This window comes from Macaca fascicularis, chromosome 11 (genome assembly GCF_037993035.2).
Source record: "Macaca fascicularis isolate 582-1 chromosome 11, T2T-MFA8v1.1".
NCBI lineage: Eukaryota > Metazoa > Chordata > Mammalia > Primates > Cercopithecidae > Macaca > Macaca fascicularis.
This window is the reverse complement of record NC_088385.1, coordinates 63,029,609-63,043,895: the sequence shown is the minus strand read 5'-3', so window position 1 is coordinate 63,043,895 and position 14,287 is coordinate 63,029,609. Positions and strand designations below refer to the sequence as shown.

Genomic DNA, 14,287 nt, shown 5'->3' with positions numbered 1-14,287 from the left:
CCCTGCCTCTCTTGGGTTTGGGGTCAGGGACATTCTTTAGGAGGTGACTTCTTAATCTTGCTTTACATGGGATTTTCTTCCCAAGGGAACTCTTCAGAGTAGGGAGCCCACATCAGTACTCTGGAGTTTTGGAGGGGAGCCTGCAGGGTCAGGAGGACTCCACACCCCAGGCTTTGATTCCCATGTCCACCCTTTAGCCCGTACTTAGAGAATCTGCCTGTCAGTCTTCCTGGGCCCTCGTCACCCTTGGATTCTGCCCCTGCTGGGTACCTGCCTGCCTTGGCTCCCTCCACAGAGAAAAGACTTCAGGGCTTGGGGGAGGCTGGCTGGGATACAGGACTCTGTGCCTCAGTTCTCCCCCTTGGCCCTGCAGGTCACACCCCAGCACTGGCCTGTGCCCCCAACAAAGATGTGGCGGACTGCCTGGCCTTGATCCTTTCCACCATGAAGCCTTTCCCACCTAAGGACGCCGTCAGTCCTTTCAGCTTCAGCCTGCTCAAGAACTGCAGCATTGCAGCTGCCAAGACGGTGGGTGGCTGCGGCGCCCTGCCCCATGGGGCCTCCTGCCCCTATAGCCAGGAGCGGCCCGGCGCCATTGGGTTAGACGGCTGCTACTCTGAGTAGCCCCCTCCAGTATCCCTCCCCCGCCGGTGGCTTGATATCTAATTCTATTTATTTAGAAAAAGTCTAAACATTTAGGGCACTTTAAAGGAGAACACGACTGGGTGGAGGGGGCGGAGGGGAAGGAAGCCCTGGGGAGCAGCTGCTCACCCCTTTGCCACACCATCTTGGCCTGGCAGGGGTCTGGGACTGACAGGGAGCACCCCAGGCCCTTGGTACCCCCAGGGCGACCCCTTCTGCCAAGTGTCCCAAAATGATTGCTAAATGCCTGGCTCCCCCACTCTTTGACTCCATCTCTTGGTTCCCTCTTTCTGCTGCCAGCTCCCCTGACTCTTCCCTGGGGACTCCTCTCTGTGTCCCTCTTCTCCCCTGCCCCTGCTGCCAGGCAGATCCCTTCTTCTTCCATACCCATCACTGCCTCCCTGCTCGGCCGGTCCCTCCATCCCCGCAGCAGTGAGAAGCCTTAATTTCTGGTACTGTGTGAGCACTCTGGGGGTGTCCCCCTCCCCCTTCAGGGGCAGCTAGAGGATGAGGGGGGAGGATATTTAGCACTGGGGCCTGGAGCTTTTCCCCCACTTCTGTACCCTATCACCCCTAAAGTTCAAATGCAAAACACTTGAAGCAGCAACTACTGTACCTGGGCCCCAATCCTGCACTCTCCCCTGGCTCCTCATATGCAAATCAAGGGCTGGTTCTGCCCCCACAGCCTGCCCCCTCCCCCTTCCCTCCCAGTCCTAGCCTGGCCCCTAACCACGCACTTTAACCTTGCTTCTTTCTTTTATCTTCTTTTGGGAGGGCAGAGCCTGTGGCCATTCCTGCCCTGGCTCTCCTTTCCTTGAACTTTGAGGCTTGTCATGAATTTTTAAGTAAATGTTTTATCCTTTAGGGGAAGAAACAAATTAATTTCCTGCCCATTTCAAAACCACAGCCCTAGTATGTCCACTGTGTTTCAGGCATGTGTTTGCATGTATATGGAGGGAGGGACCATGTTCTTCCTCCTGTGCCCCCAAGCCCATAGTTTATCTGTGCTCCCGATCTGCCACCACCTTCCGTTATGTCCAAGAGTACCCACTGCCCCAGTCACTCCTGATCTGAAGCCAAAGATGGTAGGAGGGGCAGGGCCGACAAGGGACCGTGGCTACTCGGGACCCAGGCTTCCCCTCCAGTGTGAGGAAGAAGCTCTGACCTAGAGAGAGATGAATAGGTACTGGGGCTTGGTCCCTGCCTTCCCAGCAGGGAGGAAAGATGGGATTGAGCTAGGGGCTGCATTGGTAAGATTTCTAAAAGTCGCACCCCAAAAGCCAAACTGGGCTGGAGTGAAGAGGGGGCAGTTTTCTCTCTAAATGTAGCATTGAATTTGGCCCTGGTCCCTTTAAGTGCTCTGTCCACCCATCTCCTAGTGCAGCCTCCTGGACAGTTGGACCCACTCCTGCAGCCCAGTGTTCCCTTCCTCACACTCAATACCTCAGCCAGGGGCCAAGACACAGAACTTGAATAGAGGTCATGCCCCCTCCGCCCCAACAGTGCATCCTCGCCCAGTTTGGCTGCCATCAGTATTGTCCCCTGAGAACTGGACAGGCTTCGTTTACACAGTACAGGGTCTCCCCCTGAGGGGATCCTTCAGCCTCCCTCCCCTACCCAAGTTTGCTTTATTCACAGTCTTACCCATCTTTTAGTTGTATACCCTGAATGTCTTGCCATCCTTGTCAAGGGTGGGCTGAGGGGAGGGGGGCGTCCCAGGGACCCCCTCCCTCCCCAATGGATACCCTTAACCATACCTCATGCTGGTTTCCAGAAGCCTGGGGTGTGTCCAAGTCCTTATCTTTCCATGGTCCCTTTTGATACCCTGTCTCTGTGTCTTGCTTCTCCCAACCCTCAGTTCCTAAATCATTTCAAGGCTTCCAAATGACCATTATTGATGAGAAGGATTGTGCAGCTTTTAGTTTTTATTTTTATTTTCAAAGCCAAAGGGCCTTGTGACGCCCCTCTTGCCCACCTCCCTCCACACCGTGTCCTCCCCTATATGACAATCAATGTGACCTCTCTTAAGGGCTGCAGCCCCCATCCCCAACCCTGCTGGCTCTGCAAAGCTTGCCTTCCCTTCAATTCTCTCTCCTGAAATCTTCCCATTCCACCCCCTCCTTCTCATCTTGGTGCTGGGAATTAGGTGGTGGGGGGCAAGGGGAGTGAGGAGATGGGTCCTCCAGAGAGAACTCGCGGAGTGTGAGTCGTGTTCTCCTTTTGCGACGTTTGGTGATGGCGGGAAGCATCCGAGTGTCTGTCAGGAGCCCCGTTGTCTTGCTAGATGAGATTTCTGGGGGCTGTCTGCTCCCTGCTGCCCTCAGCACACTGTCAGCAGTGCTGGGAGGTGGTGGGGAGTCCTCTATCCCTCCATATGTGGCTGTGAGGAAGCCTGGGGGACAAACAGCCTCCTCTCCTTATGCCAAAGGAAACCCCACGCCCCACCCTGGGCTCCCCAGCCCTAGTGTTTTTTGAAGCATTTTGACCATTCTCATGGCCACTGCATATTTATTTTAATGTTAAGTTTTTTTTAACCTCTTTGACTTAAACGGGTGTGGAGAAGTAAAACAGGCAGAATGCCCCCCAATCTTCACGGGAGAGGGTGGGGAGGGAACAGCGCCTTCCCTTTGCCCTCCCCCTTCCCCCTCTCCCCACCGCAGCTCTAAAGCACTTGCTTCAAGTAATAAGCACTTTTGTGAAAAGGCCTATTTTAAGCGAGGACCCTGGGAGCAGCCCCAGGTCCCAGCAAAGGAAACAGAGCGAGGGCGACATAGGAGACAGGGAAACAGACGTGTGAATCAGAGGGTGAGATGGAAAGAGCCAGTTTTTAGTTTCTGATTTTTGGGGAGCTATTTCTGATTGGGCGGTGGCTCTGGTAGGGTCATGTACTATATCCTTCAGAAAAACGAATGGCACAAACTGTGGGTCCCAGGAAGGACCAGCAGACCCGGGTCACTGCCACTGTCCACTGAGACTGACGGGCCACCTCCCCCGCCCCGTGGCCCCCTGAGCCATAGGACTGCTGAAAACCACTGAATGTACAGCCCAGGTTGGGGTGGGGAGCAGCCCCTGGGGGAGGGGGCTTCTCCTTTTGTTTGGTGCTGTGGGGGGTGGGAGAGATGAGACTGAGGGACTGCCACCCCATGTAGACGTGTTTCTTGGGGTGGAGGGGCTGAGGAGGGCCTACCTCCCTCTCCAACCCCAGCCATGGCCCCTCTTCCTTCCTCACCCCTATCCGTTTTGACTGTAAGTCCAGCTCACCTTTGCCTTCAATATGTAACCAAAGGAAAACTCAATACTGTTTCCACCACTGTCTGCCCACCCGAGCACCTTCTTACTCCCTGGACCTAGAAGGGGAGAAGAGGCTGGGGGTGGGGTGGATGGGGCCAGAGTGAACGGTTCTACAGCTGTACCCCCAAAACCTCCTCCAGGGTCTTGGAAGGGGTCCTGAGAGGTGGGATTGGGGCTGGGCTGGCAGGGCTGAGTTTGCGCGCTGTGTATCTTATGCACGTGAGTGTTTTTGTCTGAATGACTCCAGTGACTGCTCCAGCGGGGAGGCCCCTTCCTCCTTCCCTCTCAGCCATTTCTCACCCACTTCCCATACCCAGTGTTCATCCCCTACCTCCCCTTCCCACCGCAAAGGAAAATAGCCTTACAGACCCTAGCCCAGAAACCCTACTCCTGGGGCAAACCAGTATGGGCCCCCGTCCCGCCTAGTTTGAACCCTACCTTTTAAGAAGGAGGGATAAGGAACAAAGCAGCCCCTTCCCCTCTAATTGTGGTGGCTCCAGCCTTCTGCAGCCTTGACCCAGGTGGGGCAAGGGCAGAGGTGAGGAATCTTTGAGGACCAAGCCCAGTGGTCTGGGAAGTGGGAGGTAGAGAGGGAAGGGTCTGCCTTGGGGGCTCCCTCCTCCCAACCCAACCCCTAGAGAAGCGACCAAATCCCAGAGACGGGGTGAAGCTGGGGTGGGGAGGGTCTGCTCTTTGAATTACTTGAAGGTACTGACTCCAAGGCTGCTGTTGCCCACTTAGGTGTGAGGGGGACACTGTCACTGCATTTGGGAGGGCAGAGGGTGGTGGGTGACCAGAGGATCCACCTTGGCCCTCACCCACTCCTGCTAGGCCCTTTCCCTGGGGAATCTGGAAGCCTGACTTTGCCCCCAGGGAAGTTGGGGAGCGCCTTCCCTCCCTTCTCCACCCCTCACTCTGGGCACCCTCTCCAATTGCACTAAAGTAGCTGTTGTGCCAGTCTGCCCCCCCAACAGTGGGGGAGGTCTCTGCTTCCAGTCTTCTTCCCCCGCTGCCTCCGCTCCCACCCTGGACAATCTCCTTGTTTCCCTTGTGTTCCTGGATAGCTCAGCTTTGTATGTGTGTTTGGGGGGTAGGGGTGGGTTCTGACTGGAGTGGGTTTGGCAGGGGTTTGGGAAGGGTTAGGGGAGGATGGAGGATGAAGTCTCCTGCCCCCTTCCCCAGCTCCAGGCCACAGAAGCCTGGGAAGGGAGGGTGCCTACTCTCGCTGCTGTGTGTCTTGCAGATGTGCCAAAATGGGGGTGGGTGGGATGGGAGGGTGCCTGGCAGAGCAGCCCCTGGGGTGGCTCTCTCAAAGCAATATAGTTCCCCTGCGGGGGACAGCAAGACAGGGGAGAGGGTTGGGGTGGGGACCTGGGGGTTCCCCATGTACAGCTGTGTATATTCAGGGGTGTTCTCTGTCTGGTACCCGCCGTGGGCATCTATGTGTGTGTGAACCTCCCCTTCCCCAAGCCCTGCATGACCTGTGATGCTGCAGACACCACCATCCTATGTGCAGGTGTGTGTTGGGGGGCACGGAGGGGCATGTTCCATGTCCTGTTGCACCCTCTACCCTGTGACCCATGTACTCGGTTGTAGGAAGTAAAGAGAACTGAGCACAATTCACTGGATTCTAGTGGAATCTTTCTCTAAGCAATTTTCCCATTCCTGCCTCTCCCTGCCCCGGAACCACCTGTGGTGCTAGTGTTGGGATCAGGGGCGTTTAACGCTGGTGGGCAGCAATAAGGGGCAGATGTGCCCAGATGCCTGCATCCCCAGGGTGCCGAGGGCAGCAGGAAAAAGTGGGGACCTCGGTGCATTTGCCCCACCCCTCCCCTTCCTGGGCTAAAGCACAATGCTCTCCCCGCAGATTAATGACCCTGCGCCCTCCAGGCCCCTACTCACATCCTCCCCCAACCGGCTTCGGGTCCTCCCACCACACTCTGGTTTTCTATGCTGTTTTGGTGCAAGTACAACTGTCGTAGTCATGGCTTTGGGATGGGTTCTGTTTATTAAAATCCTGTTGCTCCTACTGGCCCTGTGTCCCGCCTCCATTCCTGTGGTTGGGGGGAAGGAAGGGCAACCCGACCCCTTTCCACTGGCCCCGTCAGCCCTCAGTGGTCACGGGCAGTAGCTGCTCCTCCAGCAGGGCTATGGCAAGCATGAGGCCGCCCCCCAGCAGCAGCCCCAGCCCCTGCAGGAGCACATGGGGCGTAGGCTTGGGCTCCGGAGGACGAAGCAGGGCTGGTAGCTGAAAGAAAAAGAGGATGTCAGGATTCTGGCCTTGCCCCTGACCTCTCAACACCAGAGGAAGGGTGTCAAAAAGCATCAGCAGCCCCCGCCTAAACACCTCAGTCCCTTGTTTCTCAGACTTTTGCGGGCCTGTGGTCTGATGCCCTTCCAGGAGCTAATGGTAGAGGCGGAGGGACTGCTACCTCCCTCTCCTCCACTCCCACCTCCCCACTGCCCTTGTTTTCTCCGCTCTACCCGACATCTCTCACCATGTCCACAAGGGCCACATAGAGGAAGACCCCAGCAGTGACCCCAAACACCCAGGGAGTGAGGGGGACAGGGCCCAGGCTGAGCCCCACCCCCAGGACTGCACCCCCCAGTCCCAGGGCTCCAGACACAAGGCTCAGCAGCAGCAGCCGCCGAAAGGACAGCCCTGACTGGAGCAGCATGGCAAAGTCACCTGTTGGAGACAGAGGACAAGATGGGAGGGAGTAAGCTGGGGTGCCCCTCATCCATGCCACCCGCCAGCCTCCAAGCTCTACCCCTTGGAGCTGTCTCCTTTCTGGAGTCCACCCCGCCCTGCCCCTGCCATTCCTACCCAGTTCATGGGGCAGCTCGTGGCAGAAGACCGCTAAGGTGGTACTGAGGCCACTGGAGAAGCCATCAGAGAAGGCAGCACCTGGGGCCAACGGGGTTGGAAGTTGTCAGTCCAGAAGAAATGTCTCCTCAGAAGCAGGCTCCTGTGTTCTGTGGTCCTCCCATCCTCTCCCCATTTTCCTCAGGGCCCTCTCCTAGCCCCAGCGGATAACTAGGAACCCTGGCCTCCCCTTGGACCTGCTTCCCTCCATTCCCACCCCTCACACCTATGGCCAGCCCATCAGTGAGGTTGTGTAGACCATCTCCCAGGAGGACCATCCACGTGATATCAGTGCCACCCTGGTGCCCATGACTGTGGCCTTGGTGCCCAGGAGGGGCTGGGGCTGGTGGGTGCTGGCTGTTCTGCTCCCTCTGGCCTTGAGCCCCTAGCTCTGCGGGAAGAACCACAGGACAGTGTTGGTGGCTGCAAGTAAGGACTGTGAGCTTCAAACCTACTCTTCAAATTTTCTCCTCTAGTCACCTGGAGCTGCCTGTAGGGGCTGAAGGGCCATCCCACTGCCATTCTCCGGGTCCAGGTTTCGTGTTTCGAGATCCCTTCGTTTTCGCCTGCAGCATCTCTGAAATAGGAGGGTATCCCTCCTAGTGGAGGAGGCAGCAGAGCCAGGGACTAAGGGGAAGCCAGGCCACAAGCTGGGAAAATGAACACCTGGTTCCACCTCTGGCACCTGGGATGTTCTTTGGCCTCTACCTTCTTCCCAGGTTGGCACCTCCCCTCTGTTTCTTGTTGACTTGAGCTCAGAAGAGGATGCCATTTGGCCAGAAGTCCTGGGTCTGTGCTTAAGGAGCCCCTATCCACTCCCTGTTAGCCGATAGGTCCTGCACACCAGGCAAATATCGGAGATCCAGGAGCACACACTGCTCCTCTCTTGGCTTTTTGACCCAGTTCTTTTTTGTTTTTTTTTTTTTTGAGACAGTCTCACTCTGTCACCTGGGCTGAAGTGCAATGGTGCCATCTTGGCTCACTGCAACCTCCACCTCCTGAGTTCAAGCGATTCTCCTGCCTCAGCCTCCTGAGTAGCTGGGATTACAGGCATGTACCACCACGCCCAGCTAATTTTTGTATTTTTAGTAGAGACAGGGTTTCACCATGTTGGTCAGGCTGGTCTCGAACTCCTAACCTTGTGATCTGCCCGCCTCAGCCCCCCAAAGTGCTGGGATTACAGGCGTGAGCCACCACGCCCAGCCTGGCCCAGTTCTTGACTGGGACTCTGGTTTCAGCAGAAGGAGGAGAAAAGGGTATCACTCACTGGCCTGAGCCCTCGGTGCCGCAAAAGCCCCAGCATGTTCTCCAGCACAAAGAGCAGGAAGAGGCCTCCGAGCACTGACAGCCCCGGGCCCAGGTCCTCCTCTGGTAGTCCACCAGGTCCTGCGTGCCGCCCTTCTTGTGCCTGACAGAGAGAAGGTCAGGGCAGACCCTGGAAGCCCCTATACCCAACAACATCCCCTTGCATGGGTGGTGGCAAGCCTTTGCTCATATGCTCTACTTGAAGGCAGCTGTGAGCTGAAGCCAGGATCCAGGAGTAGGATGTGGGAGGTGATGGAAAGTGGGAGGGGATGTCCTGTGGCTGGGGATACCTTAGATCCATGGAGGCCAGGGGTTCAAAGAAGGGGCTTCACATACATGCGGTAGCAGGTGTAGCAGTGCATCCCCACAAAGAGTGCCCACGGCCAGGGCCCCCAGGAAGCCCAGCAAGGGCCGCAGTAGACGAGGTTCCAGGAGCCGCAGCAGCAGCAGGGATAGGGGAGAAGGGAGGCTGAGCAACAGGACTGCCAGGGCACTCTGAAGCAGGGCTGGGGAGAATCAGGGGCTGAAGTTAGGCCAGGGCAGGAGGAGGGTCCCACATGTAAGGTGGGGCAGAGAGAACACTACAAGGAGAGGCAGGACCCCAGTGAGCCTCCTTTCTTGGCATGGGCCCCACTTCCAGGATTCAGGGAGCCCCCCACCCACTCCTACTTGCTGACCAGATAGTAGATCCCCTGGGGGTGCAGGGGCTGGAGCTCCGATGCAGACACGGCTGTCAATCTGATAAAGCAGGGCTGGGCACAGCAGAGCAAACTGACGAGGGGTCAGAGGAGCAGCGGGGCTCAGGCCAAAATTGACCAGCAGCTGGGAGCCGTTCAGACACTAGGGGAGTTGAGGTTCATACATTGGAGAATCACCAGGAACTATGACTCAGATCTTTAACACGTGGCCAGGTGCAGTGGCTCACACCTGTAATCCCAGCACTTGAGAGGCCCTGGCAGGTGGATCACCTGAGGTCAGGAGTTCTAGACCAACCTGGCCAACATGGTGAAACCCTGTCTCTACTAAAAATACAAAAATTAGCTGGGGATGAGCCGGGTGCGGTGGCTTAGGCCTGTAATCCCAACACTTTGGGAGCCTGAGGCAGGTAGATTGCCTGAGCTCAGGAGTTCGAGACCAGCCTGGGCAACATGGTGAAACCCCATCTCTACTAAAGTACAAAATATTAGCTGGGCATGGTGGCGTGCGCCTGTGGTCCCAGCTACTCAGGAGGCTGAGACAGGAGAATCGCTTGAACCCAGGAGGCAGAGGTTGCAGTGAGCTGAGATCACGCCAGTGCACTCCGGCCTGGGCGACAGAGTGAGACTCCATCTCAAAAAAAAAAAAAATTGCTGGGGATGGTAGTGAACACCTATAATCCCAGCTACTTGGGAGGCTGAGGCAGGAGAATTGCTTTAACCCAGGAGGTGGAGGTTGCAGTGAGCCGAGATCGCGCCATTGCATTCCAGCCTGGGTGACAGAGTCACACCCTGCCTCAAAAAAAAAAAAATATTTAACAGCTGTCCTTCCATTGCATAGACTCCTGGGTCTCTCCCAGGGTCCCCTTTGCTCCTACTGGCAGGTGTCTTGGGGACTGGGGCCAAGGGTACTTATAATCAATGTGTATTAATTATTAGTAAATATTCAGTCCAATGCAGGTATTCAATTCGATGCAAACTGGGTGCTAGTGAGCATTGTCATCATTTCCCCCTCCAAACCCTGATCATTTCAATCATTTCATTGATTTGATAAATGAAGCTGGTTGGAAAACTAGAGCTCTCCATGCCAGAATCTTAAAAGGGAAAAGACCCTAAAATGCCATCTAACCTCCCTCTCAACAGCCCTGTCCGATGTTCATCTGGCCTCAGCTTGAATGCTTCCTGCATAGGGCACTCACTGGACCTCCATCAGGGTTAGGCAGCTTTGTCTGCCTTCTGGTGTAAGTAGAACATATTCTCTGTCTTTCTGGATGAAGACGGCTATCCATTCCCTGCAGTTCTCCTCTCCAGGTGACCATCCAGATCCTATCCTGGGCTGCTTCTCTAGATTCTCTGCTTTGCCATCTATTCCTCTAAACTGAGTCTTGGAGCTCTGGATATGGGCTCACCTGCTCTGATCCCAGAGGGAACATAGTTCACTATTGAAATAGCATCCCCTAAGACAACAATGGAATTTTTTTTTCTTTTTTTGAGACAGAGTCTCGCTCTGTCACCCAGGCTGGAGTGCAGTGGTGTGATCTCGGCTTACTGCAATCTCTGCCTCCTGGGTTCAAGCAATTCTCCTGCCTCAGCCTCCTGAGTAGCTGGGATTACAGGCATGTGCCACCATGCCCAGCTATTTTTTTTTTTTTTTTTAGACGGAGTTTCCCTGTTGTTGCCCAGACTGGAGTGCAAATGGCACCATCTCGGCTCACTGCAACCTCCGCCTCCCGGGTTCAAGCGATTTTCTCACCTCAGCCTCCCAACTAGCTAGGATTACAGGCACCCATTACCACGCCCGGCTAATTTTGTATTTTTTAGTAGAGATGAGGTTTCACCATGTTGGCCAGGCTGGTCTCAAACTCCTGACCTCAGGTGATCCGCTCACCTCGGCCTCCCAAAGTGTTGGGATTACAGGCATGAGCCACCACACCTGGCCCATGTTGGGATTTAAAAACAAAACAAAAAAAACCTGATTATTTAAACATTTCAGGCCATCTAATCCCATGGCTCCTTCCCCTTTAGAGACCATCAGACTCACATCCTCATTCAGGTGGTCAGCCAATGAGTGGTCCAGCAGCAGAAGCCTGTGAAAGAGGTCCAGGCCCGAGGGGGCTGGCCCACGGGGTAGGTGAGGAGCCTTTGACTCTTCCAGGTCACCCCACCCTGAGGGACCCAGAGGCATCCCTGCCCAGACATCCACACTCAGCTCAGGGTTCTGCGGCCTGGAATGGATGAGACAGCAAGTCAGCCTCCCTTGTGTTCTCTATCAACCTGCTTTGAGAGGCTCCCAGGGAGTTTAGGGGGAAAGAGGGAACTAGCCACTGACGGGAGATCCTGGGACCCAGAAACCATGGAATGTCATTCTTAGGAAGATCTGAGAGTTGTCCATTTTCTGCCACTGGGGGGACAGAAAAAAGGAGGACAACCAGCCGGGCGCGGTGGCTCATGCCTGTAATCCCAGCACTTTGGGAGGCCGAGGTGGGCGGATCACCTGAGGTCGGGAGTTCGAGACCAGCCTGACCAACATGGAGAAACCCCATCTCTAGTAAAAGTACAAAATTAGCCAGGCATGGTGGTGTATGCCTGTAATCCCAGCTACTCGGGAGGCTGAGGCAGGAGACTCGCTTGAACCCAGGAGGCGGAGGTTGTGGTGAGCCGAAATTGCACCATTGCACTCCAGCCTGCGCAAAAAGTGCGAAAGTCCGTCTCAAAAGAAAAAAAAAAAAGGAGGACAACCAAAAGGGCTACGAATGGCTGGGCACAGTGGCTTACACCTGTAATCCCAGCATTCTGGGAGGCTGAGGTGGGTGGATCACCTGAGGTCGGGAGTTTGAGACCAGCCTGACCAATATGGTGAAACCCCGTCTCTACTAAAATTACAAAAATTAGCCAGGCATGGTGGCGTGTGCCTGTAATCCCAGCTACTCAGGAGGCTGAGGCAGGAGAATTGCTTGAACCCGGGAGGCGGAGGTTACAGTGAGCCAAGATCACACCACTGCACTCTAGCCTGGGCAACAGAGTGAGACTCTGTCTCAAAAAAAAAAAAAAAAAAAGAAAAGAAAAGAAAAAAGAAAGGGCTGCCAGGAAAGGGCTGCCAGGTGCGGTGGCTCATGCCTGTAATCCCAGCACTTTGGGAGGCCAAGGCAGGCAGATCACCTGAGGTCGGGACTTTGAGACCAGCCTGACCAACATGGAGAAACCCCGTCTCTACTAAAAATACAAAATTAGCTGGGTGCGGTGGCACATGCCTATAATCCCAGCTACCAGGGAGGCTGAGGCAAGAGAATTGCTTAAACCTGGGAGGCAGAGGTTGCGGTGAGCCGAGATAGTGCCACTGCACTCCAGCCTGGGCAACAAGAGCAAAACTCCATTTCAAAAAAAAGAAAAAGAAAGGGCTACGAATTTGGAGCCAAATTAGCCCAGAGACACTGAACAGTGATACTAAGAGCAAGAAATTTAAGGGCTTAGAGATTTGGAGGAGGAGAGAATTAGAAGGCAATGGAGGTCTAGGGTGGTGGCTCCCATCTGTAGTCCCAGCACTTTGGGAAGCTGAGGCAGGCAGATCGCTGAGCTGAGCCCAGGAGTTTGAGAACAGCCTGGGCAACATGGCGAAGCCCTGTCTCTACAAAAAATTTTAAAAATTAGCCGAGTGTGGTGGTGTGTGCCTGTGGTCCCAGCTGCTCAGGAGGCTGAGGTGGGAGGATGGCTTCAGCCTGGGAGGCGGAGGTTGCAGTGAATGGTGAATATGTCACTGCACTTCAGCCTGGGTGACAAAATGCGACCCCCCCCCCCATCTCAAAAAGAGAGAGAAGGCAATAGAGGCATGAGAGGTTTTGAAGAGATACCAAGGAGCTGGGTTCTGAAGAATTTGTAACTCCAGGGATCTTGTGAGGAAGCCAGAACGAGGCAACTGGGGGCAAGCACTGAGAGAACCTGGGGGATGTGGCCCTGTGGAGTGGAGGAAGGGGTCAGTACCTGTGCGTGGAATTGTTTGCAGCTGGGGGTGCAGCCCGTCCAGTCAGAGGCCCATGCTGTCCCAGGCGAAGCCCCTGAACTCGGCCTAGCCCCAGGCTGTGGAGAAGCCGCGCCAAGCCCCCTGCAGTCAGCGTCCCATTCTCTCCATACAGGCCAAACAGCTGGGCCAGGTAATGGTTCTGCTCCTGCTCAGCAGGGCCCAGGTTGGGGACTGAGCCCCCTACCCAGCCCAAGATGACCCACACACAGAAGCCGGCCAGCAGATGACTCACTGGGGACCCCATCATTGGTGAGGGGAATGGCTTAGGGTCTCAGGTTCTGGCTCCTATTCTCCCCGAAACATCATGAGGACTGTGCCCTGGAAGAAGAACGAATGGGCTGGAGTTGCTGCTCTGCTCTCCAGCTCGGGTCCCTGGGGGAGCCAGAGCTCCTTACACCTGTTCCCCACCAAGTCCAGCAGCAGCCCCTACTGCAGCCTTCTTTCTCCCTTCACACTGCCTTCTTCGGGAGCAGCCTCTTGTTTGCCGGTTCCTAGAGCACCTCCCTGACTCGGAGCTCTCCCCATACTTCATCCAGAGCTGACTGTCCATTCCTTGTCCCCTAAACCCCACCCCTCAACTTTGCCCCACCTCTTTATCCCCCCTCAATCCCCAGGGCCTCACCCCTACTGGCAATGTGAGAGCTGTCACCTCAGGTCCCTTGTTAGACCTTGCCGTTGATGTTAAGCAGTTCCTGAGTCAGGGAGGGGGGAGTCCAGGCTTAGCCTCCAAGTGTCCAGGTGGATCGGAGGCCACGTCACATAGAAGGCTAAGATGCACACGCACCCCCTCCTAGCCCACCTGCCTTGGGGCGGGGTCAGGGGTGGGGCCAGTGTGTGAAGGCTCACATAAGAGAGGAGTTAATGGTTCACTGGTCTCTGGGGTGGGGGTCAAAGGTCAGTCTCTGCTGGGCCCCTGAGTAGGGAGGGGCCACCCTCTGCCCTGGGAAAGCCACATGGCTAAGGAGAACCTGGGCCTAGTCTTTTTCCTCTTAAATAATTCACCCCATCCTTAACACAGTTAGTACCATTTTAGCCCTTTCCCGCATGTACTTCCACCCCACCTACCTTACATCTGGCACTAAACTTCATCTCCAACCCCCATCCCCATATACCTTGGGAAGGTTGGACCCAGGTGTCCCTAACCTGGGGAAGAGGGGGAAAAGGCAGATCAGTGGCAAGCCCAGATGCATGCATGGGAAATAAACTGTTCTTAGCAATTTCTCACCCCAAGAAGAGAAAGAGCCAGAGCTCTAGGGATCAATGACCAAGAAAGGGGAAGCCCTGTGGGGGAGAGGAAACAAGGATCTGGGCTCCCCTCTGATGTCTGACCTGGCCTAAAATCAGGCAAGCGAAGTCTAATAGGGGTGACTGGTCCAGGGGGTTGAGGTTGGCATTACCTGATCGCAGGAGACAAGGACACCCAGAGGAAGGGGGACACAGCCTTCTTGGTTCCAGCTGGGGGGGGTAGGC

General features: G+C 55.5%; 2 protein-coding genes across 18 annotated transcripts in view; one reads left to right on the top strand and one right to left on the bottom strand.

The window, feature by feature from the left end:
- ANKRD52 (ankyrin repeat domain 52) overlaps window positions 1-5,963 on the top strand; it is a 20,526-nt gene extending 14,563 nt beyond the window's left edge. For both annotated transcript variants that reach the window (XM_005571201.5, XM_015431023.4), the window contains exon 28: window positions 374-5,963. In XM_005571201.5, the coding sequence (XP_005571258.3) occupies window positions 374-624 (251 nt within the window). In that variant the 3' untranslated portion in view covers window positions 625-5,963. The remainder of the gene's footprint in view (window positions 1-373) is intronic.
- SLC39A5 (solute carrier family 39 member 5) lies at window positions 5,923-14,287 on the bottom strand. Of its 16 annotated transcripts, none has more exons than XM_074007142.1 (14): window positions 14,215-14,287; window positions 13,883-13,960; window positions 13,440-13,509; window positions 13,050-13,135; window positions 12,648-12,750; window positions 10,841-11,024; window positions 8,782-8,944; window positions 8,441-8,610; window positions 8,067-8,207; window positions 7,280-7,376; window positions 7,026-7,190; window positions 6,761-6,841; window positions 6,432-6,622; window positions 5,923-6,181 (listed from the first exon to the last, which is right to left on the bottom strand). In XM_074007142.1, exons 6-14 carry the CDS (start codon window positions 10,982-10,984, stop codon window positions 6,038-6,040), a joined length of 1,296 nt encoding a protein of 431 aa, XP_073863243.1. In that variant the 5' UTR covers window positions 10,985-11,024; window positions 12,648-12,750; window positions 13,050-13,135; window positions 13,440-13,509; window positions 13,883-13,960; window positions 14,215-14,287; the 3' UTR covers window positions 5,923-6,037. The 16 variants fall into 16 exon arrangements, 15 of the variants coding, with proteins under 15 accessions (XP_073863243.1, XP_073863246.1, XP_073863244.1 ...); XM_074007145.1 differs by having other exon boundaries at window positions 13,467-13,509; XM_074007143.1 differs by having other exon boundaries at window positions 13,930-13,960.